The following is a 23,224-nucleotide window of genomic DNA, read 5'->3' as shown; positions in this document are numbered from 1 at the left end:
TGTGTCCCCAAAACTACATAACAAAGTTTTTAATTAAAAGAAGGTACAGAAGGAGCGGAAAAGGCGGATGCAGACTTAGTTTCTTTACGCAAAAGGGGGCAATCAATGTGACCTCAAGAATTCTTGGGAATCATAATCTGATATGGCAGAGAGGAGCTGTCTTGGCTTGCAGAATGTTATAACCTATGTTTGGGACTGTGATGAAACTGCTACAACCCTCATCAGCAACTTCCCTATTGCACTCCCCCTTTCCTCGGGCTGGGTCAGAGGAAGAATTCTGTCCCGGGAGGTGGCTGGGTGTTGTAAGAAGCAGAGGCCGCAAGGCAAGGGAGAAGCTGCAGAGAGCTGGATGCAGAGGGCAGCCCCAGGAACAGATGCAGAGCCGTATGTGGAACAGACTGAGACTGCTGGAGGTTACAGCTGGGTGCGGTTCTGTGTGGGGTTTATGGGTGAGCAGCAGCGGCTGGGCAGGGAGCCAGTGCAAAGCGGCCCCAAAAAGAGACATTAAATGAACCTTGCCTGGAAACCTGCAGGCTCTTATCTGCTTGGATAGAGAATGGACTGGAGAAGACACCCCAGGTACTCGGCCTGAAGAGCCCTGACTCTCGACTGGCCAGTCCCAGAGACCCAAACACTGATCGCTATTGCTCACTGTGAGCTGTAACTATTGAAGCCTTGGTACCTAGGGCATCTGCAACCTTCCCCTTTCCTGCCAGCTCTAGTCAAATACCCTTTCCCTTAGCCACGTGTCTGAGTAGTTAGTGGGACCCAGCAACTGCAAGGCCTGGCTGCTGAAGTATCTACAGTGCTTGCCTCTGAGTGACGGTACACCTGGCAGGGCACTGGCACCCCAGGGGTTTGGTGTACTCCTACACTGAGCCGCCCCAATAATTACAGGACAGTGGTAATTGTTTCTAATGGGTTAAAGTGGAACTTGTGCTGAGATTAACACGTCCCTCTTGGGTTTGGTGTTTTTACAGTATGAACTGATTCTGCTTGTGGGTACAGTGCATGTGTTTGAGCTGGTACCCACACACCACCATGGCTGAAACATGAAACTTCTCCTCCTTGGTGTTTCTGTCCCCCACTCATTCCTTCTACAGTGGGTGCTGGTGTGACGGGTTGGATCACAGAAACTCCCTTGGGGCTGCCAATTGATGTGCCAAGACTACTTCTGCCCCTGCTTTCCCTGCCAGCCTGGGACTCCAGCACCCTATCTTGCTGAGCCAGACATGCCAGTCTGCTGCACCACAGACCCAGGGTCTGAACCATGTGCCCCAAAGCTGCAGACTTAACTGAAAGCAACTTAAGAAGTGTTCCTGTCTTTAACACTCAGATGCCCAATTCGCAACTATCTCCAGGCCATTATACCAGAGGAAGCACTTCTGAGAGAAAGAGGCGAAGCATTTACGTCATCACAAGATTATTTTGTCCAATAAATTGTTATGATATTGAACCCCCAGAGTCACCGTGTCCCACATCATCATAACCTGTGTTTCCAGGAGGCAGGGATGGGGTTTCCTTCTCCATCCCAGAGACAACTTCACTCCTTAGTGAGTGCAGACTCCCACCTGAAAATATCAAGGGAGACACATACAGATGAGTTGATTAGCTGTCAAAATGGTCCAATCTCAGCTCTCTCCCCCCCCCCCCCCCCGACCTTCCTTTTAAACCAAATTGTAAACATACAGTCAATGGATCCAGTCTGTGGTTATGTGCGGCTGCAAAGCAAGGTGGAGTGCACTTTACAGCAGTGGTTCTCAAACTTATTTGATTGTGGCCCCTTTCTTTGTATCCATAGTAACTGACACCTCCCCTCCCCGCCACACAAGTACATATACCGATTTAAAAATTCAACCTGTAACTTTCACTAAAGATGAAAATCAGTAGGGCAATGAGTCAAAAACAGCCAATTAAGTATATAGCTCTCCAGCTGTGAAGGGAGCACTACCGCCAGCGGCAGCGGAGAAGTAAGAGTGGTAACACCATACTCTGCCATTCTTACTTCTGCGCTGCTGCTGGTGGCAGCACTGCCTTCAAAGCTGGGCACCTGGACAGGAGCACAGTTAAGAACATCATAACTTTCACTCTGCCCTAGCAATTAAGATAAGCACGTTACTCTTATCAAGTACTAATCAATGTACATTTCATTACCCCTGCACCTCCTCTGGGGTGGCTCATGGTGTCTCTGCTGATGGCACAACAGAGAGGGGAGGGGAGATATTGGCCAAGGACAATGGGCAAAGCCCGACTTTTATGGGACGTGTCATGGACTCTAACACTTGTGCAGCAGTAACAGGACTTTGGTGTATAGGATTCTGCCCAAAAGATACATGCACAGTGAACTGGTGGGAATCAAACACACGCAGGGGGTGGCAGCCACACAAGGATTGGAACCTAGAGGCAGAAGGATCCTAGGTATCTTGCTGGTTTGACCATGAAGTACTAATCAGCAGGGACCCTGCTGTTCCTCTCCCCATGGCAGGCACTGAAGCCTCTACTTTGAGGGAATGGAGAGATGAGAGAAGGAGAGTTTATCTCACAGGCATTGGTTTGGCCAGGGCTGTTCCCTTGCTGCGTACCCCACATTTCCAGCCCTCCCACTCTGCACAGACACTGTGAAGTGCAAACAGTTCTCCACTCACTTGTCTGTGAATCCCTGTCCCTGTCATTCGCCCCAGTGTCTTCTTCATTCTGCCCCAAACCAGGGTCACCTTCAGGGTCAGACACTTCTCTGGCATCATCATAACCATCCCCTGGGACATCTTCCAGCAGGGCAGGGGCCTCTGAAGTCAAGATGTGAAGTAATTAAGAGAATATTCACTGTGAAGGTAGAAATAAACTACAAGCTGCAAATGCACTCGCCTCACTGGTTCCTGGGGATCTCTCAGCCCTTAACTTCCACCCTCAGGGTGGGAAGAGGAGCCTCCTCTGGAACCTTCAGACTGGGGGATTTCACGTATCACATTGATTTGATACATTTCAAAAGCTGGTTGAGTGGATCCTAGAGCTCCCAGATGATGAGGGGATGGGGAGTTCTAGAAAAAGGTGACTAGGATCTAGTCCAGGGGGATTGTTCTGCAAGGCATTTGGTTACAATAATTACAAATGTAAATGACTTGGAATTGTGCAGAGTTTGTTCCCAGCTTCCTAAACTTGATATTATTTTTAAAATGTCTTTTCAATGCATTCTTCTGATAAAGTTTACCCCATAAACTGCCATCAGTCTCCAACCTACTGACACCACTGTGAGCTGAGCCAGCTAATAAGGATGGGACATGGAACTTTGGGTGTAAAATTTCAATGTCCCCCCCCACAGCACACCACCCCACCTGACCCCACCCCCGACACAGTGTGTCCGACATAGATGTATATAAACTGCAATAGCTGCATGTCAGGAAAGGCTAGCAGGGAACATTGCTGCACTGTAGAGATCTTTGCTTCAATGTGCCCTCTTTACAAATAGTGAGTAACTCTAGTGATCATGGCAGTGAGGGTCAAAGGTCAGTGACCTGAGCCAGGTACCGCGTGGGCAGTTCCTGAGAAAACTGCTACTTCAGTCCCTGCAATGGGCCTCTGTCATGATCTAGGACATCACACACTTTCCTACCCCTGGGCCTCCACACAGCTCTTGTAATGCACCTGATCAGCACCCCCAGTGTTACAGCAATAGATAATACTGGTGGGGAACTTTGTGGTTTTTTTAACAAAACATGATTGTCCCTACAGGGAAATAGTTAGTTTTTCCTCATGGTGACGTTGCTTCCAGGAGGCGGATTCACTGCTCACCTCGGCCGTCTGGAGTCTGGGGGACGTCGTTCAAGGCAGGCTCCTCCACATTATCGTAATCCAGCTGAGACACCCCCCCCCCAGGGAAGCTCCCTCTGAAACAGCAAAAGTCACACTCAGCCCATGGCACCAGCAGTGTCTCTTCAGCACTTGTGGCCCTTATAACTAGAGCTGTGTATCATGGCACGTCAGAGGGGAAGTTGCAGGGGGGGCCATGGTGAGAAGGACACAAGTCAGAGAAATACAGTAAACAGGAGTCCCAGAAATAACTAGGGGCCAATCCTGTCCCTGCAGAATCCAACAGCAGCTCTTGTATGTGTTTCAGTGGGAGCAGGATCTCGGCTTGTGCTGAGATAACAGGTTGGAACACGGGCGCTGCCAGGCCAGAGCCGGCCTGTGTGAATCCAGCTGATCTCTGCAGACGGGTTTGAATTTTCCTGTTACCCTGGGGAGGGGGAACCTCCCCTCTGCAGGAATTACAGCTCCCGCTGGGAGGTCACTGGCCTGATCCTTTGTGAGCTCCTGCTCTCTACTAGCCTCTCAGGCAGCCCAGGGCTCAGCTTGGCAGCGCTCCAGCTTCTCAGCAGAACTGGCTCATCTGTTCAGTGTCTCCTCCCCCAGCCACAGGCTAAACTCCCTCAGGGCCCAAATCATGGACTCCCTTGAGAGCAGCTGGGGTAGAAATGCCACACTGTTTATAACTAGAGATGGGCCCAGGCCAGGAAGTTCAGATCCAGGATTTTGCTTCAGCTTGTTATGGCAACATTTGTCAGCTGCAAAACTGAGATCTGGAGCTGGGGTTAGGATCTGCAAATCTCCCCTCCCAAAAAGTTCTGGTGGGTTCGGATCAGTGAGTTGGGCTGAGCCGATCTGTACTAACAACACAGGACAATCTCTCATCTCTCTCGCAGGATGAGAGTTGAGCCCTGCTGGGCACTGACACCTTCCACCCAAAGAGATTGACCCGTCTCCTCCAGCACCTCACCTGGGGAGGTCACTGGGAACCACTCCCAGGGATGTGTGCTCAGGAGATGGTCACATGTTCCCATCCTGAGATTCTGACAGAAATCCTGTTCAATGGGATTAGACCCGACTGTATAAAATGGGAACCATGTGAGGGGAAATGGCTGCGATTGCAGAAAGTGTCATAGAAATTCTGTTCTCTGCCCAGATTTGGGGGTCTCGGCCAGAGTCTGCCCCTCCCCCGTTACCTTGTTCGGATCCAGGATCATTTTCCCCCTCGCTGTCCCCGGTGTAATACGGCAGCTTCGTCACTGAGTCATCTGAATAGGAGACTGGAGAGACAAGAACCAGAAATTCATCACAGTGAGAACAGCAGAACTGTGGGACTGGGAACACATCCGGGGCCAGGAGCAGGATTTCCAGACTCAGTCTATTCCTTCTTCTACAGGAGGTGGTGACTCACAGCGACTCTGAGCAGTGAGAAGCTGACACATACTCCCCAAGAGAAATCTCCATGTTATTGAAGTAAATGTGACTGAGGGGATGCTACAATCTCACCGGAAAGCTCCTAGGGTGAGTGAAGGGCATGTGTCTGGCTGCTGGTCCAGGGAAGTTCCACAATGGTTCTGGCCTCCTCAGCCACAGAGGGGACTCCTCCTCCTGAAAGGTAAATACCCACCTCACCCATGAATCAGTCGATCAGCTCTCCGGGATGTTTCCAGATTAGGCCAAGAAAGGCCCAGAGCAGAGTCTGATTCACTGTAACCATCTTGGCAGTGGTGCTGGGAGTTGCCCTGAGCATGTTCCCAGAGTCCCACCACAGCACAGCCCTTGGGCAGGATGTTCCCATCAGACATTGAGACAAAATGGCACAAAGGATAAAAGGGCCAGGACTCAAAGTCATGAAGATCTCCTGGGCTGATCTCTCTGCTTTGGGGGCAGGGAGGGAGCCAACCCAGCAGACCAGTGGCTGCACAGAACATGCCCTGCTCCATTGCTGCAGAGCAGTTTTCAAATGATAGTTTAGCCTGGCCCCAGACAGTCGCTTTCCTGACCCCTCACTGGTTACACTCCAAGGCTGCAGGACGGGCAGAGTGACATTAACTGTCCCTAGAGTTGGGACTCACAGTGTATGGTGGGAAGTGTTGTGGAAAAATGACCACGCGTTGTGTTTGAATCAGAATCGCCTGAGGCCTTTTTATTTTCATGCATGCATGGGGGGTACCAGTAAACTAGCAATCCCCCTGATTACAGAATCTTGCACAGCTTATATAGCATAAACCACAATTACATGATACATACTGTCTTATCAGCATTATTGCCATATTTGGAATACACTCTCCATAAAAGGAATATAACTTAGCAAGCTTTCCTGTTTTTCACAGTCTGCCTTATTGCGGTTTCTAAGCTTTCCTGTTTTTCACAGTCTGTCCTACTGCGATTTCCAGACTTCTCCAAAACTGTCAATGCAGCACTATGAATCACAAGTCTTATAATTATAGATAGTTCTGCTTTTATACTTTTCCTCTATTCTGCCTCTAAAAACCTTTCACCTACAATAGACTTCACTAATGTTCAGGTCTGAACCAAAGTTCAGGCCCTAGACAACTAAAGTTTAGGCCCTAGCAAACTTTTTCCTCCACAATTCCCCCCTTTGGCGCTTCCAGCGCCACCCTTGGCCTAAACTTCCACATTCATGAGCCCTCTAATTTCTGTCTTTTCCTTTTCTCTTATCTCATCCCAACTTTTATTATAAACCTCATTAACAATTATTAAGGCTACCTGCTCTCTCTCAATAGGCTTAGCAGAAAAATTACAGGCACAGCAATATCTTTTGCAACAACAATAACAAAAACATAATCCTAAACCAAACAATCCTAATACAATAATCAATCCGCTTATAACAACAACATGGTGTGTCTCGTATACAATTTTGGTTACTGCACACAACATGTCTTGACTAGTACACAAAGAAGACAATCGATAGGCGGTCTGAAAGGCACCTTTTCTGTTTGATACACATTTTCGAGGATATGAATTTGTCCCTATAAATCAGAAATTTTCTGGACCTTGGGTATCAATGAAAGCAGATTTTGGAAACAGTCTGGTACCAGGGTTGTCCAGTTAAAGGGCATCTCGAACCAGAGAGTTGATTGTAAATTTTTATCCAAAGGCCAATAAATAACATGGCTGCCTGCAGTCATAGTGAGGTTAAAATGGGCGTTGTGTACAATATGGGCCTTAACAAATACACAGCTGTTATTAACCTGGAAGATCATGACTTCTGTCAGGAGGTTTCCCAGTCCCTTACCTTCCCAACAAACATTGTTATGGACAGTGACAACTTTCCCTGGTTTGAGTTTACATATACATTGGGTCTGTGAGGGTTCCAATGGCCAGAGTGTCCATTGGTTTCCTAATCTAATCCAAATATTGGGCGTTATTTCAGGGGCACCGACTATAAATCGGCTAGGTAAACCAGGTGGTTTTATTTCCCATATATCTCGGTGAATCACCCAGTCCCAGATGCATCCTCCCCATGGACCAGGCAGGATTCGGTAAGTAGGTGCCCATATCCCTTTAACTGGTCCATACGGCTGGAAGGAGCATTGGGACTGTACACATCTCCACCCTGAAAACCTCCAGGTATGTCTCCATGGCCACAGATCAGATGGTACTCCTGAGGTGTCTGTGAGGGCAGTGGGCCAGGCCTGGTGTTCGAGATCACTTCGAATGGTTGCTAATTGCTCATTCAGAAAATCCTGGATCTCTGAACATGCTGTGTCCCACTGCAATGCCTCCCCAGCACCAGTGATGTTCCATACCATCTCTGCCAGAAGTCTCTGGGTTAAGGAACCAAGGGCGGAAATGACATGTAATTCACCTACCCCGGCTTGCACCTGGGTTAGTTGTGCCCCTGTAATAAGTCCTGAAGCCTTTTCTTATTGGCCCAATTTTTCTGCATGCTGTTGGTTTTTATAGATATTCCAAATTGTAGCCACACCATTAGCTCCATCCCACAGATGTCCAGTTAAATCTCTTTTTCGTTTGGGGAAAGCCCATGCCCGTAGTTGAGCTATTCGGAGAGCAGCCCCCCTTGAATAGTTATAATATTTAAAAGTAATTTGGAAACTAGACAAAGATAACATAAATCTTATGGTTCCCAGGGTGGCATTGATTATGGTCCATCGATTTCCATATATATCCCTTTTAGGGTTAGTCTTATACCACATTTGCTGACTGAACACCTTCACATATTTTTGGAAATCGTTAACTCTAAAAACATAGGGTGGGGCATACTGCAATAGGGTACAGGTTACATCAATGGTCATGGGAATTGTGTGAATACAATTAAAATTTCTTGAGGTTGAACAGAGCCTTTGGGTATATATTTGACTCCCTTTTAACTGGGTGACTAAATAACAAAAGGGACCTTTCCCTGTTGAGGTGTTACAAACCCCGGGGATGGCCATCATGTCTACTTTGCTATAGAACCCATCAATTGCAATTACAAATTCTTGGGGTTCACTGGTAGAGATATCATATACTTTTATCTCCACTGATCCACTTGTTTTCCATTCAATTGTTCACTTATATGGGATATCCTGAACCTTAAAAATTTCTTTTTCTAAACAATATTTAAATAAATCACTAAAGTGTGAAGGCCTTGGCCATTGGTTTTATCAAATCTATGGCACTATCTATATTTGGATGTGTTACAGGGGTAATAGTGTAATGGAGGAGATGGCAGGGGCAGTGGCAACAAGGTGCCTTTGGTACTTGTCATTTAAAATTCAATTAGGGAGGGCAATACATGCTGAAGGACTTATCCAAAACACAGGGCACAGCCTGTAGAATAAACCCCAAAATCCAATCAATACCACATTCCTAAGCATGGGTCCCACAAGTTTCTTCCTGCCAGTGTGTAATTCTTTGTTTCTTTACTAGGGTCAGTTCTTAATATCTTTTGTAGTCAGGAATCCCTGGACTTTGGTGATTTCAATGGAGCGAGTGTTCCTTCTTCTCTTTTCCTGGAACAGTCGTGGTTCAGCATCATACAGGGGAGAGGTTACTAGCACATCACCCTGTAATGGTTTTGCTTCTTCTAGAAAAATCCAAAGGCACAGTAGGTCTGTCAGTGGACAAGGGAGACGTTACTAGCACTTCACCTTGTCCTTTTCCCCTGCTGTTCAGAAAGCACAGCAGAGCTAGAAAGAGAAATAGGCTTATTAGTTGGAGAGCCCTCCCGAGGTGGAGGGGTCTTTTTACAGTGAGAAGCATGGGTCCAGGCAGGCAGTCCTTGGCACTTCACAGCGGTGTTGGTGATTAACAGGACTTGGAAAGGGCCTTTCCAGCATGGAGCCAAAGCAGTCTTTCCTTGATGGACTTTACGTAGACTCAGTCTTCTGGTTTCAATGAATGGCAGGGCTGCTAGGGTCTTTGGATAGCACTTCTTTACCTGTGAGAAAAAACCTAACACATTTCATTAATGCCTGGCAGTGTTTTGCAGATATTTTACAGCTGCTTGGGCACATTCAAGCCCCCCCTTTTCTTGGTTGTCAGCCAAGTCTTAGCTGTAGCAGTGTCCTTGAATGGGGCCAGCATCTTATCTTTGGACTGAGCTTGCTAGCTATTTTTTTTCAGTTAATTCGTTCTGTTCTTCTTCCTTCTCCCCTTCTTGGCTTTTTAACCTACAAAGGAAACTTCCAGTCCTCACTCATACACCTTTTCCCAACAATGAACACATACACATTGTCATTATACAGTACATTAGTCTGATTATTCAATGTATGCCATGTACACCCTTCCAGTAAAATAACTTTATTACAGAGCTATGGAGCAACAAACCAGGACAAGCACACCCACTTTTGAGGAGTCCACTCGGAACAATCTCTGATGTCCAATAGCTTTCCTCCCTCCCCAGCCCTCTGGCTAGAAATCTGAAGTAGCCAGAAGGATCCCATGTGCAATATAGGGAGTGGGTTAACCTTTCATGTCCTTGCTTCCAAAGACTGTTGGTAATTTTATTAACAACATTTTTTTTTTTCAATTAAAAGATCTGGCCAATGAAGTTTCTTTTTTCTTACTTAAGCAAATGTATTAGACTTTAGTATATCACATTTTCCTCATTTATCCAAATACTTTGTATTCTAAGTTGAATAAAACAAGTATCTACTTTTTTTTTTATTTAACCGTTCTATTTAATTTTGAACTAGACTGTCCTATAAAAATATTAAACAACAATTCTGGCCACAAGACAAACACCACAAGACAGGACACAGAACACAAAAATAATTCCTATTGTACCAGTAAATGCATGGTACACTGAATGCTATTTAGCTGGCATTTATTTTTCTCTGATGATCTGAAAGACAAAAGAACAGAAGCCTACCCCTTCTGGGTAGTCAGTCATTGCTTAAAATATTTCCTTTATATATAAATACTCTTGTTGATTTCAGGCAAAACAGAGGAATTATCCCATATTTCCTTGTAATTGTTTCATAGGCAGCCCAGGTTTCAGTGGCTTCTACATTATCAGTTAAGATAATTTGCATTAGTACAGATGCTTTCTGGCTTGCTTCTGGATCCAAAGCTATCCACAGCTTAAAGACTCTTACTTAAAAAAGGACACAATTAACTTTTAACTCCTATTTTCAAACATACAGTGATCTGAAAAAAGACAACACAACCTATTTTGATAGGTTTGCATTTCTTTTACCTCTGCTTCAATATACACTGCACATTTTTTTGGGGAAAATGCACATCCTCTTCATTAATTTCTACACAAGGTGTAACTGTTTCTTTTGTGCTTACAAAATCTTCATGCAACCATAGCAAAGTGACAGCTCGACCACACAGAACCAGTGGCACTGTCCTTCTCTCTCTTTACCAGATCTTTTATCTACTATTTTGTTACCCAGAAACAAATTCAAATCTTTTATTCTCCTGGCTTTGACTACCCTGCTGCAGCCACAACCTTTGGTCTTTATTTAAAACATTTTAAATCTTATAAAGCATTAAGTCACCTTAAGGATTAAATGTTAAATACCTTAAACAACACTAGTTTCCTGTGTCTGGCAAAAGTATTATCAGTTTTGCAACTTTAAACAATACCAATTCATCTCAAACTTATAAAATAAAAATGTTACACAGCAGGAGTGTTCTTCAGCAAATTTGACTAAATTATTCATAGTTGAATAATTCCACTTAAATAACCTCTTGCCTGGATTACTTACAGACATTCCTACCAAGTTTCACTGCTTGATTCCCTCCAGTAACTATAGAGTTAACTTTTCACTTTCTTTCTTTCAACTTCCTCAAACTGTGATTGCCTGCTTGTTTTGGGCCCGATCCTTTTTTCCTTGCTGCATTATTTCTTTCCATGGGCACAGGCATTGTTTCACTACCAATTTAGCAAGGAGGGTGGGCCTTTTGACTAACCCCCCTTTTCTTTATTTATATACACCTATTTACATACACACATTACATCTAGATGCATCTTACTTAATAACAACTTTAATTCTTTATGTCTGGACTTAATACAATCTTTTTTTTTTTTTTTTTTTTTGAGGCGATAATAACCCCTCAGCACTGGTGCATTATAAAAAGAATAATAACAGGGCTAGGGACAACGGGAGAGGAAAAAAGAACAACAGCATGAACAGCATGATAAAACGGGGGAGTTACACTTACTGACCATAGGAATAATGACTTTTTGTTAAATCAAGGAGGTAACAACAGATTGGATTCTTCCTTGGCCTGTTTTGATATAGGGTACTGCTGCACCTTGGGAAGGGTTCTTGTTGGGTTTAGACCAATCTTAACTGCTTGGGCAGACTCAATGCACCCAACCTGGTTGGCATGATCGGCTCACAAAGCCCACAGGGAGGGAGAGACCTTAACCAGCAGTTCCTGTTGCAACGAGGAAGGGCTGGGGTCAGTCTTTTCCTATAAACTGCCAGGACTTCATTGTGAGCAGGACCAGGCAGGTCCAGATACATACCATCTGGGGTACAGCAGATTATACAATTTAATTTACACAACAAGTCTTTTCCCAAAAGGTTAACCGATAAACAAGGGCTAAAGAGAAAAATTGACAATAACAGGTCTATAAGATCGTCAGGAGGTGTGGAGGGGATACTCCAAAGGGGCTTTGCCTCCTGAAGGGGTCTAGATGAATAGAGCGATATCTGCTGGCCAGCGGGGTTACGGAAAAGAGTCAATTTCCTTTTTATCTTTTTAAGCTTTTCTTGGGAGTCCTTGGGACTCCCTATTTGAGATTTATGGCGCCGTTTTACTGTTTCCTTACACCAATAAACATATACATCAAACTGATCTTGTCCGACTTTGTTGGCAAGAAGTGCGCCTCTGAGGTGCACAGTCCTGTCAAGGTCAAAGCTTTCTTCTAATGGAAATTACAAATTTTTANAATGTTGAATGAAACTATTTGGTGTTCTTTTGGACATTAGTTACTTTTTGTTTGTTTGTTTGTATAGATAAAATTAAAGGAAATTTCTAATGGAAAAGTAATATCAAATTAAAAAAACTATGTTTTCTTTAGAAAGTGTTGAAATGAAATGAATTGTTCTGTGTGTATTTGGAACAATTGGGTGAACTTGACAGGAATTTGTGAAATGTTTCGGTGTCTCTGAATCTGCATTTTTCACCAAAACATTTTGTAATGAAAACTTGTGCCCAGCTCAGAACATCTCATTGGACTCTTCTGTAGCAGAATCATGTCAGGCACCTGGGCCCAGTGTGGTTCCTGTTAAAATCATGTACATTGCCCAGGTTTCTTTCTCTCCAGAGTTGAGAGTAGAGTCTGGGTCACTCCCTCAGTAGAAGGAAAATTTGAAACCACAGATCAACTTCCCATCTCTAAATTTGGGTCCAAAGGCTTGTTGCTTAGTCCAAGTTCACCAATTACTTTGGAACCTGGTTTCCCCATAGCAACAGTTCCCATTCCAAAAGTTTGAGAGTTTTTCAGGGCAACACCTTTATATGGGCCCCATTTTTCCCACAAGCAAAACATACTATACCCCTGGGACCTCGCTTATCCTTTGTCCAAACTGGGTCCCTACAGACCTTTGTTTCCTTCAGGAATCATTGGGGCTGAATCTCCCTATAACACAATATCTTTAAGGGGCCGAGATTATCCGGTTTTTACAATGTTCTGTGCAACAGGCCAGATCTCAGGATGTTCTCCTGCTGTCATTGCTCTTGGTCTGCCCACCAACTGTGAAGAATGGTCATCTCGCTGCTGAAGAGGACATCTCTGTATTTCTGCTCTCTCTCTCTCTACCCTCTTTCATAGTCAGGTCTCGATTCTCCCAACTACACCAGTCATAGACAGGTGCCACCCAGGGTGCCCTTCAGACTTGTAACAGAGTGTCTGTCTGACTGACACACTGAACTGTCTTGTTCCCTGTCTTGTTCCTAGGTTCTTGTAATTTACACAATTGATTATGGGACACTGAGCACAGGGAACAACCCACTTGTGACCAGGGTCGGCTCTAGGATTTTTGCCGCCCCAAGCAGAAACAATTTTGGCGCCCCCCCCCCCCCCTTTTTTCTTGCCCCAACCCCGGCCTCGCCTCAGCTCTGCCCCTTCCCCAAATCTCCAGCCCTGCCTCCTCCCCCCTAGGCTCTCAAGCCTAGGAGGGAGGGGGAGAAGCGGCGCGCACGCCATGGCCACTCGGAGTCTCCCCTTCCCTTCCAGGCTCTCAAACTTGGGATGGAGGGTGAGCAGCGGCGCACGAATCAGTTGTTTCATGCGCCGCAGCTGCTCGGGATCTCCCACTCCTTCCCAGGCTCTCAAGCCTGGGAGGGAGGTGGAGCAGCGGCATGCAAATCAGCTGTTTCGTGCGCCGTGGCCGCTCGGGATCTCCCCCTCCCTCCCAGGTTTGAGAGCCTGGGAGGGAGGGTGAGCAGCAGCGCATGAATCAGCTGTTTCGTGTGCCGTGGCCGCTCGGGATCTCCCCCTCCCTCCCAGATTTGAGAGCCTGGGAGGGAGGGCGAGCAGCGTCGCGCGAAACAGCTGATTCGCGCGCCGTGGCGCGCGAGCGGCAGCAGCGGAGGTGAGCTAGGGTGGCCAGGGCACATTTTTAGGGGCGGCATTCTGGCACTGGCCATGCCGCCCCTAAAAATGTGCCGCCCCAAGCACCAGCTTGTTTTGCTGGTGTCTAGAGCTGGCCCTGCTTGTGACCTTCTTTCAGAGCACACTAGGCCCAGATTTTTAAAGGTGTTCAGGTGCTCACTACTGACATCCCCAAAGGTTCTAAACTCTTGAGTTAAAGCACAAAAATCATGAGTTTTTTTTAAAAAAGGATTATATTGTGGCCTTGTTCTGTCTTTTCATTTTAACCATCCTCCCCAGTGAGTGTGGGAAATTAGTTTTGCAAACAACCCCAAATTTAATAAGGTGATTTTGCCGCCTGCATCAGCAGTTCTCAACTCCACATTTGTCTGTTCCCTGCCTAGGAATTCATTCTGCCCAACTCTTCCTCTTGAGAGGTGTGGGGAGTGCAGTGGGGTTGCTCTCTGCCTTCCCAGGCTGGGGATGCAGCTTCAGGATTATTCATCCCCTTCCCATTCCCAGGCCAGGTGTTGCAGGGAGATGAGCAGAGGGGAGGGGTTAGGCTCCTTCCCCAGCTACAAGAACAGTGTCAGCTCCCGAGGGGAGGGGGAAAGCGCTTCCAGTTTCCTGCAGCAGCTCTAATTAGCTGCTTTTCTCCAGGAGGTGGGACAATGATGAAAGTAGCCAATCAGAGGGGTTTTTCTTCCAGGCAGAGCTGAAATTTGTGAAGTGGGTGGAGCTTTTTGTGTCAATACAGAACTGGTTACAGCCCTGGCCAAACTCCCATGAAATGCACAGAAATCGTGGGAGTTGGCAATGTGGAATGTTGCTCCGCTCAGCACTGCAAGACCTAAGGGCCCAGGTTTGTAAAGGTCTTTAGGCATTAGGTGTTGCCATCCCCACAGGTTCAAAATTCTTCAGTCAGACCCTGAAAATCACATGATAGAGCAAAAACCCACAGTATAATCATTTAAAAACAAACCAAAAAAACCCTCTTACTATTCTGGGGCCAATCTTTTGATTTTTGAACTTCTCTTGCCCCCTCCCCCCTCTCTCTAGCCGGTGTGTGACAAGTAGTGTTGCCCCCAATCCCCAATTTAACAAGGTGGTTTCTGCCCTCCTCTGCAGGAGCTCCCAACTTCATGTCTGCTCATTCCCTGCCCACAAATTAATTCTGCCTGCCCCAGAGAACTCAGCAGCAGCAGTGCTGTGGGTTAACCTCTTTGATGGGACAGGTAAAAACCATGAGTAGATGCCCATAGTTTGCCTGCCAGAATGGGCAAGTGAATATAAAGCACAAAGGGTCCTACTCACCTCGTTCTGCAGGCCTGGGTCAACCACAGAGTTGCAGGTTCATGAGCACCAGCAGGGAAGGACTGGCTCTGTGCATGAGGAGATCTGGGAGTTACTTGTTCAGTCAAGGAGAAACCATATTCCCTCCAAATAAGATGGGTATCTAACGGGTGTCAATGCCCATTGTTGTTTTGGGGGACCCACCTACCCTTTCCTGTCATGGCTTATGAAACCGTCCTCTGACCTCAGAGGGGCTGGCGGAAGAAGGCTCAGTTACACACTGAGCTCTTGCAGGACGGTGGCGGCTGAAGGCGAGATGGTTTTGTCTAGAAACCATTTGGCAGCGAGTGTGACTGATACCATCAGTATGATTAGGGCCTGATTGCACTCTGTGAGCCTAAAGGCGGGTATTTTTTCATGGAGTGGGGTCAAGATGCTCCTGGTTTGCAGGCCTGGTACAAGCAACCAGACAGTGCCCCAATCATCACTGGGGCTGGATCCAGGCAAGCAAAGGAAAGGAGGGACGCGTTGTACCCACCAAACAGGGTGACATGGATGAGGAGATGTGATGCTGGGATAGGGGCCTGTAGTGCTGCGATGGGGCATGCGCTGTGGGACTGTGAAGCATTAAAGCTTTATACTGTTGTACTTGCACCTATCACACTGAGTGTTGTCAGTTTGGTAGAGCTGTTACGTGATTATGAGATTTAGATACTTTATGAAATTTAGAGTTTAGGACACAACTTCGTGCCTCTTCCTTCTTTAGCAAACACCCCCACACCTTCGTATTGTCCAAACAAGCCAACATATTAACAAAACTAAGAGACTGAAAATAAAAGAAACATGATTAAAGCCATTGCAGATGGAGCATGGCCAGTCCACAAATAACTACTGACCATTGTGCAGAATGAAGTAAAGTGCTGGTGCACGCATGACAGTGAAAGACAAAGAGTGCAGATCAGTGCAATTATCTGAAACTCAAGGTCAGTCTCCCTGGTGGTGGAACTGGATACAGAAGTGTGTCCCCTGCTCTCCTGCCCCCAACAGAATGTGTTGCCCACATTGCATGGATGGCATGCGCAGGGTACATCCGTCTGTTCCAGTGCATATAGCTGTTCACTGACCACCCAACTGCAGAGTTTCCCAGGGCCGGCTCTGGCTGCAGGATGTGGTACCCTGGAGAACAGTGCTGCCCCAGAGCTCAAGTTTGTACTTGTAGAACTGATGCTGTAGTGGGCTGTGCGCTGGTACTGGAGGTGGATATTGAGCCCAATGGCCACCAGGTCTATCAGCTGCTCCAACAGTAACTGGTCCTGGTCCCCATTCCTCTGGTCGTGCTTGAGGAATTGGGGCCAGCATTCTCTCCTCCCACTGTGCATCCCATTCCTCCTTCACCTTCTAGTACTCTGGGGATCATCAGTCTTGCAGTGCACACTGATAAAAATTCATCTCTGACCCTCTTCCTTTTCCCATGCTGATGGAGGGTCCTGTCCCAAAACGTCTGAGGAGGAGGGTTGGTCCAGCTGAGGTGGAAGTGCTGGCCAAGAGATGAAAGAGCATATGATTTTTCTGTCGAGGGGGAGAAAAGAATCCCTAATTTTACATTTTGCATCATGGCAATGCCACAGATTGGTCCTTGTATCACTTTGGTATGCTCTGCTTCCATCTTTTTTCACTGGCCTGCTGAGAAGCTCCTGCTAACCATGTTCCCCACCCACAGATGGACCACTGGTCTTACCCTATATGGCCATTCTTTTGTTCTCTGTCTCCGAGTCTAGCAAACTATCTCAATGACTTTATAAACAGCTGAGTATGTGTTAAAGAGAAGACTCCAAATAAGCTATTTGCTAGCAATCTCTGGCTGAAGGGACATTGGGTGTGGGGATTGAGTATCAATTATTTGTTTTTAATGTTTATATTAAAATATTTGTAAAATAGGGAAGATGTGTCATGACCAGTGGAACTGGAGTCGGAGGGCCCATGTTCGCTGTGGAGACTGTTACTGACATGACACCAGGGGAATAAGGAACACGGGGAATAAGGCTGGAAGCAACCCAGCCACATGGACAGAGCAGTGCACAGGGTTTAATGAAGTGCCATTTGTTCAATGTAACTAGCATTCAGCTTCACTCTTTGTTTCATTCACAATGTGGGAATCCTACAAGGGGACTGGCACCAATATTGGTTTTAACATGATTTCAGACTGGGGAAGCCTTGCAGGATGTTCATAGAATCATAGAAGATTAGGGTTGGAAGAGACCTCAGGAGGTCATCTAGTCCAAGCCCCTGCTCAAAGAAGGACCAACACCAACTAAATCATCCCAGCCAAGGCTTTGTCAAGCTGGGCCTTAAAAACCTCTAAGGATGGAGATTCCACCACCTCCCTAGGTAACCCATTCCAGTGTTTCACCACCATCCTAGTGAAATACGGTTTCCTAATATCCAACCTAGACCTCCCCCACTGCAACTTGAAACCATTGCTTCTTGTTCTATCATCTGGTACCACTGACAACAGCCTAGCACCACCCTCTTTGGAAACCCCCTTCACGTACTTGGAGGCTGCTATCAAATCCCCCCTCACTCTTCTCTTCTGCAGACTGAATAACCCCAGTTCCCTCAGCCTCTCCTCATAAGTCATGAGCCCCAGCCCCCTGATAATTTCCGTCGCCCTCCGCTGGACTCTCTCCAATTTGTCCACATCACTTCTGTAGTGGGGGGACCAAAACTGGATTGGGGGCAACAGTACTCCAGGTATGGCCTCACCAGAGCTGAATAGAGGGGAATAATCACTTCCCTCAATCTGCTGGCCATGCTCCTACTAAAACAGCCCAATACGCCATTGGCCTTCTTGGAAACAAGGACACACTGCTGACTCATATCCAGCTTCTTGTCCACTGTAATCTCCAGGTCCTTTTCTGCAGAACTGCTGCTTAGCCAGTCAGTCCCCAGCCTGTAGCGGTACGTGGGATTCTTCCTTCCTAAGTGCAGGACTCTGTTTGTTCTTGTTAAACCTCATCAAATTTCTTTTGACCCAATCCTCCAATTTGTGTAGGTCACTCTGGACCCTATCCCTACCCTCCAGAGTATCTACCTCTCCCCCCAGTTTAGTGTCATCTGTGAACTTGCTGAGGGTGCAATTCATCCCATCATCCAGATCATTAATACAGATGTTGAACAAAACGGTCCCAGGACCAATCCCTGGGGCATTCTGCTTGATACCGGCTGCCAACTAGACATTGAGCCATTGATCATTACCCGTTGAGCCTGACAATCTAGCCAGCTTTCTATCCACCTTACAGTCCATTCATCCAATCCACACTTCTTTGACTTGCTGGCAAGAATACTGTGGGAGACGGTATCAAAAGCTTTGCTAAAGTCAAAATATATCATGTCCACTGCTTTCCCCTAATCCACAGAGCCAGTTATCTCATCATAGAAGGTAATCAGGTTTGTCAGGCATGACTTGCCCATGGTGAATCCATGTTGACTGTTCCTGATCACCTTCCTCTCCTCCAAGTGTTTCAAAATGGATTCCTTGAGGACCTGCTCCATGATTTTGCTGGGGATTGAAGTGAGGGTGACCGGTCTGTAGTTCCCTGGGTTCTCTTTCTTTCCTTTTTTAAAATATGGGCACTATATTTGCCTTTTTCCAATTGTCCGGGACGATTCATGTGCTAGAGGTCCCAGAGTGGAAGAGGGGGCTACGTTTCCAGGCCAGTGGAAGAATTCCATCTGTCTACGGCAAGGAGATGTTTTGGTTTCGGGTGCCTAAACAAAGTATCAATGAATAGAGAGGGCTAGTAAGTGACAGGGGCAGCTGTTGCAATTTTGCATTGTCTGGGAACCTGACGGACCACCTATCAGGCATGGTGGAAAATTAGAGCAAACATTATCAGGATGCTGGACTAGGATGCAGAGGCTTCCTAATAACAGAGCAGATTCTCCCTTCTTCTCTCTTCCCATGCAGCCAGGACATTATGACACAAATGCACAGAGCAAAAAGTTTAAGCACTGAGGTCCAGAAGGGGCTATATCACTTAATTTGGCCCTGGGCTTCATAATTCCTGCCTCTGGGGTGATGCTTTCATGCCAGTCAAGGTATAAATCTATATCATTACATTGGAGTGACTGTGTTACCAAGAAGAGCATGCTCGATCTGTACCCCTTTAGCACTTTTCCACAAGGAAGAATTGCAAGGGTAGTTAGAAAGAGTCACTAGTTGTATGTTTACATTTTTTCCTTCCACTTTGAATCCATCGTGGCAAAGAACTGGGGAAGAAGGGGAAGAAACAGCTGCCAGAGCAATTTTATGACTTCCACCTTCAGCCAAAGCTAATCCCATCCTATTGCTTTCAATATAGATTCATAGATTCTAGGACTGGAAGGGACCTCGAGAGGTCATCGAGTCCAGTCCCCTGCCCGCATGGCAGGACCAAATACTGTCTAGACCATCCCTGATAGACATTTATCTAACCTACTCTTAAATATCTCCAGAGATGGAGATTCCACAACCTCCCTAGGCAATTTATTCCAGTGTTTAACCACCCTGACAGTTAGGAACTTTTTCCTAATGTCCAACCTAGACCTCCCTTGCTGCAGTTTAAGCCTATTGCTTCTTGTTCTATCCTCAGAGGCCAAGGTGAACAAGATTTCTCCCTCCTCCTTATGACACCCTTTTAGATACCTGAAAACTGCTATCATGTCCCCTCTCAGTCTTCTCTTTTCCAAACTAAACAAACCCAATTCTTTCAGCCTTCCTTCATAGGTCATGTTCTCAAGACCTTTAATCATTCTTGTTGCTCTTCTCTGGATCCTTTCCAATTTCTCCACATCTTTCGTGAAATGCGGGGCCCAGAATTGGACACAATACTCCAGCTGAGGCCTAACCAGAGCAGAGTAGAGCGGAAGAATGACTTCTCATGTCTTGCTCACAACACACCTGTTAATACATTCCAGAATCATGTTTGCTTTTTTTGCAACAGCATCACACTGTTGACTCATATTTAGCTTGTGGTCCACTATAACCCCTAGATCCCTTTCTGCCGTACTCCTTCCTAGACAGTCTCTTCCCATTCTGTATGTGTGAAAATGATTTTTTCTTCCTAAGTGGAGCACTTTGCATTTGTCTTTGTTAAACTTCATCCTGTTTAACTCAAACCATTTCTCCAATTTGTCCAGATCATTTTGAATTATGAGCCTGTCCTCCAAAGCAGTTGCAATCCCTCCCAGTTTAGTATCATCCGCAAACTTAATAACCGTACTTTCTATGCCAATATCTAAGTCGTTAATTAAGATATTGAACAGCGCCGGACCCAAAACAGACCCCTGCGGAACCCCACTTTTTATGCCTTTCCAGCAGGATTGGAAACCATTAATAACAACTCTCTGAGTACGGTTATCCAGCCAGTTATGCACCCACCTTATAGTATCCCCATCTAAATTGTATTTGCCTAGTTTATCGATATGAATATCATGCAAGACCGTATCAAATGCCTTGCTAAAGTCTAGGTATACCACATCCACAGCTTCCCCCTTATCTACAAGACTCGTTATCCTATCAAAGAAAGCTATCAGATTGGTTTGACATGATTTGTTCTTTACAAATCCATGCTGGCTATTCCCTATCACCTTCCCACCTTCCAAGTGTTTGCAGATGATTTCCTTAATTACTTGCTCCATTATCTTCCCTGGCACAGAAGTTAAACTAACTGGTCTGTAGTTTCCTGGGTTGTTTTTATTTCCCTTTTTATAGATGGGCACTATATTTGCCCTTTTCCAGTCTTCTGGAATCTCTCCCGTCTCCCATGATTTTCCAAAGATAATAGCTAGAGGCTCAGATACCTCTTCTATTAGCTCCTTGAGTATTCTAGGATGCATTTCATCAGGCCCTGGTGACTTGCAGGCATCTAACTTTTCTAAGTGATTTTTAACTTGTTCTTTTTTTATTTCATCTGCTAAACCTACCCCCTTCCCATTAGCATTCACTATGTTAGGCATTCCTTCAGACTTCTCAGTGAAGACCGAAACAAAGAAGTCATTAAGCATCTCTGCCATTTCCAAGTTTCCTGTTACTGTTTCTCCCTCTTCACTAAGGCTTGGTCCCCACTAAGCCCCCACTTCGGACTAAGGTACGCAAATTCAGCTACGTTAATAACGTAGCTGAATTCGAAGTACCTTAGTCCGAACTTACCGCGGGTCCAGACGCGGCAGGAAGGCTCCCCCGTCGATGCCGCGTACTCCTCTCGGCGAGCTGGAGTACCGGCGTCGATGGCGAGCACTTCCGGGATCGATCCGGGATCGATTTATTGCGTCTTAACCTGACGTGATAAATCGATCCCAGAACATTGATTGCCTGCCGCCGGACCCTCCGGTAAGTGAAGACGTACCCTAAGCAGTGGGCCTACCCTGTCTTTGGTCTTCCTCTTGCCTCTAATGTATTGATAAAAAGTCTTCTTGTTTCCCTTTATTCCTGTAGCTAGTTTGAGCTCATTTTGTGCCTTTGCCTTTCTAATCTTGCCCCTGCATTCCTGTGTTGTTTGCCTATATTCATCCTTTGTAATCTGTCCTAGTTTCCATTTTTTATATGACTCCTTTTTATTTTTTAGATCATGCAAGATCTCGTGGTTAAGCCAAGGTGGTCTTTTGCCACATTTTCTATCTTTCCTAACCAGCCGAATAGCTTGCTTTTGGGCCCTTAATAGTGTCCCTTTGAAAAACTGCCAACTCTCCTCAGTTGTTTTTCCCCTCAGTCTTGATTCCCATGGGACCTTACCTATCAGCTCTCTGAGCTTACCAAAATCCACCTTCCTGAAATCCATTGTCTCTATTTTGCTGTTCTCCCTTCTACCCTTCCTTAGAATTGCAAACTCTATGATTTCATGATCAATTTCACCCAAGCTGCCTTCTACTTTCAAATTCTCAACGAGTTCCTCCCTATTTGTTAAAATCAAGTCTAGAACAGCTTCCCCCCAGTAGCTTTTTCAACCTTCTGAAATAAAAAGTTGTCTGCAATGCACCCCAAGAATTTGTTGGATAGTCTGTGCCCCGCTGTGTTATTTTCCCAACATATATCCGGATAGTTGAAGTCCCCCATCACCACCAAATCTTGGGCTTTGGATGATTTTGTTAGTTGTTTAAAAAAAGCCTCATCCACCTCTTCCACCTGGTTAGGTGGCCTGTAGTAGACTCCGAACATGACATCACCCTTGTTTTTACCCCTTTTAGCCTAACCCAGAAACTCTCAACACTTCCGTCTCCTATGTCCATCTCTACCTCAGTCCAAGTGTGTACATTTTTAATATATAAGGCAACACCTCCTCCCTTTTTCCCCTGTCTATCCTTCCTGAGCAAGCTGTACCCATCCACACCAACATTCCAATCATGTGTATTATCCCACCAAGTTTCAGTGATGCCAACAATGTCATAGTTGTATTTATTTATTAGCACTTCCAGTTCTTCCTGCTTATTACCCATACTTCTCGCATTTGTATATAGGCATCTAAGATACTGGTTTGATCTTTCCTCCCGGTTTTGTCCTGACCCTCCTTTCTCTCTGCCAATATAGCCCATGCTCCCTCTCATTTCCGACCCATCTCCCAGGTCTCCATGTTCCCCACTTACCTGTGGGCTTTGCTCACCTGTCCCCGTCGAACCTAGTTTAAAGCCCTCCTCACTAGGTTAGCCAGTCTGTGTCCAAATAGGGTCTTTCCCCTCCTCGAAAGGTGAACGCCATCTCTGCCTAGCAGTCCTTCCTCGAATAGCATCCCAAAGCCCTCCTGGCGACACCATCTTCGCAGCCAGGCATTCACCTTCATGATGCATCTGTCTCTGCCCGGGCCCCTACCTTTGACAGGAAGAATCGAAGAGAATACCACCTGCACTCCAAACTCCTTCACCCGTACTCCCAGAGCCCTGTAGTCATTCTTGATCCGCTCAGTGTCACACCGCGCAGTATCATTTGTGCCCACATGGATGAGTAGCATGGGGTAGTAGTCAGAGGGCTGGATAATCCTCGACAATGCCTCCGTAACACTTCGGATACGGGCTCCCGGCAGGCAGCATACCTCCCGAGATGAAATGTCAGGGCGACAGATGGGCGCCTCC

At 46.1% G+C, this 23,224-nt stretch overlaps 1 protein-coding gene across 1 annotated transcript in view; it reads right to left on the bottom strand.

Moving 5' to 3' along the window:
* Positions 1–2,036: 2,036 nt before the first annotated feature.
* Positions 2,037–23,224, bottom strand: part of LOC117873241 (antigen WC1.1-like) — a 55,615-nt gene continuing 34,427 nt past the window's right edge. Inside the window, 4 exon segments of the mRNA XM_034762430.1 lie at positions 2,037–2,050; positions 2,646–2,786; positions 3,790–3,882; positions 5,001–5,084. Coding sequence (XP_034618321.1) covers positions 2,037–2,050; positions 2,646–2,786; positions 3,790–3,882; positions 5,001–5,084 — 332 coding nt within the window.

The sequence above is a fragment of the Trachemys scripta genome, chromosome 1 (assembly GCF_013100865.1).
Source record: "Trachemys scripta elegans isolate TJP31775 chromosome 1, CAS_Tse_1.0, whole genome shotgun sequence".
Classification (NCBI taxonomy): Eukaryota; Metazoa; Chordata; order Testudines; family Emydidae; genus Trachemys; species Trachemys scripta.
Note: the sequence above shows the minus strand (reverse complement) of the source record. Positions and strands in the feature narration are given on the sequence as shown.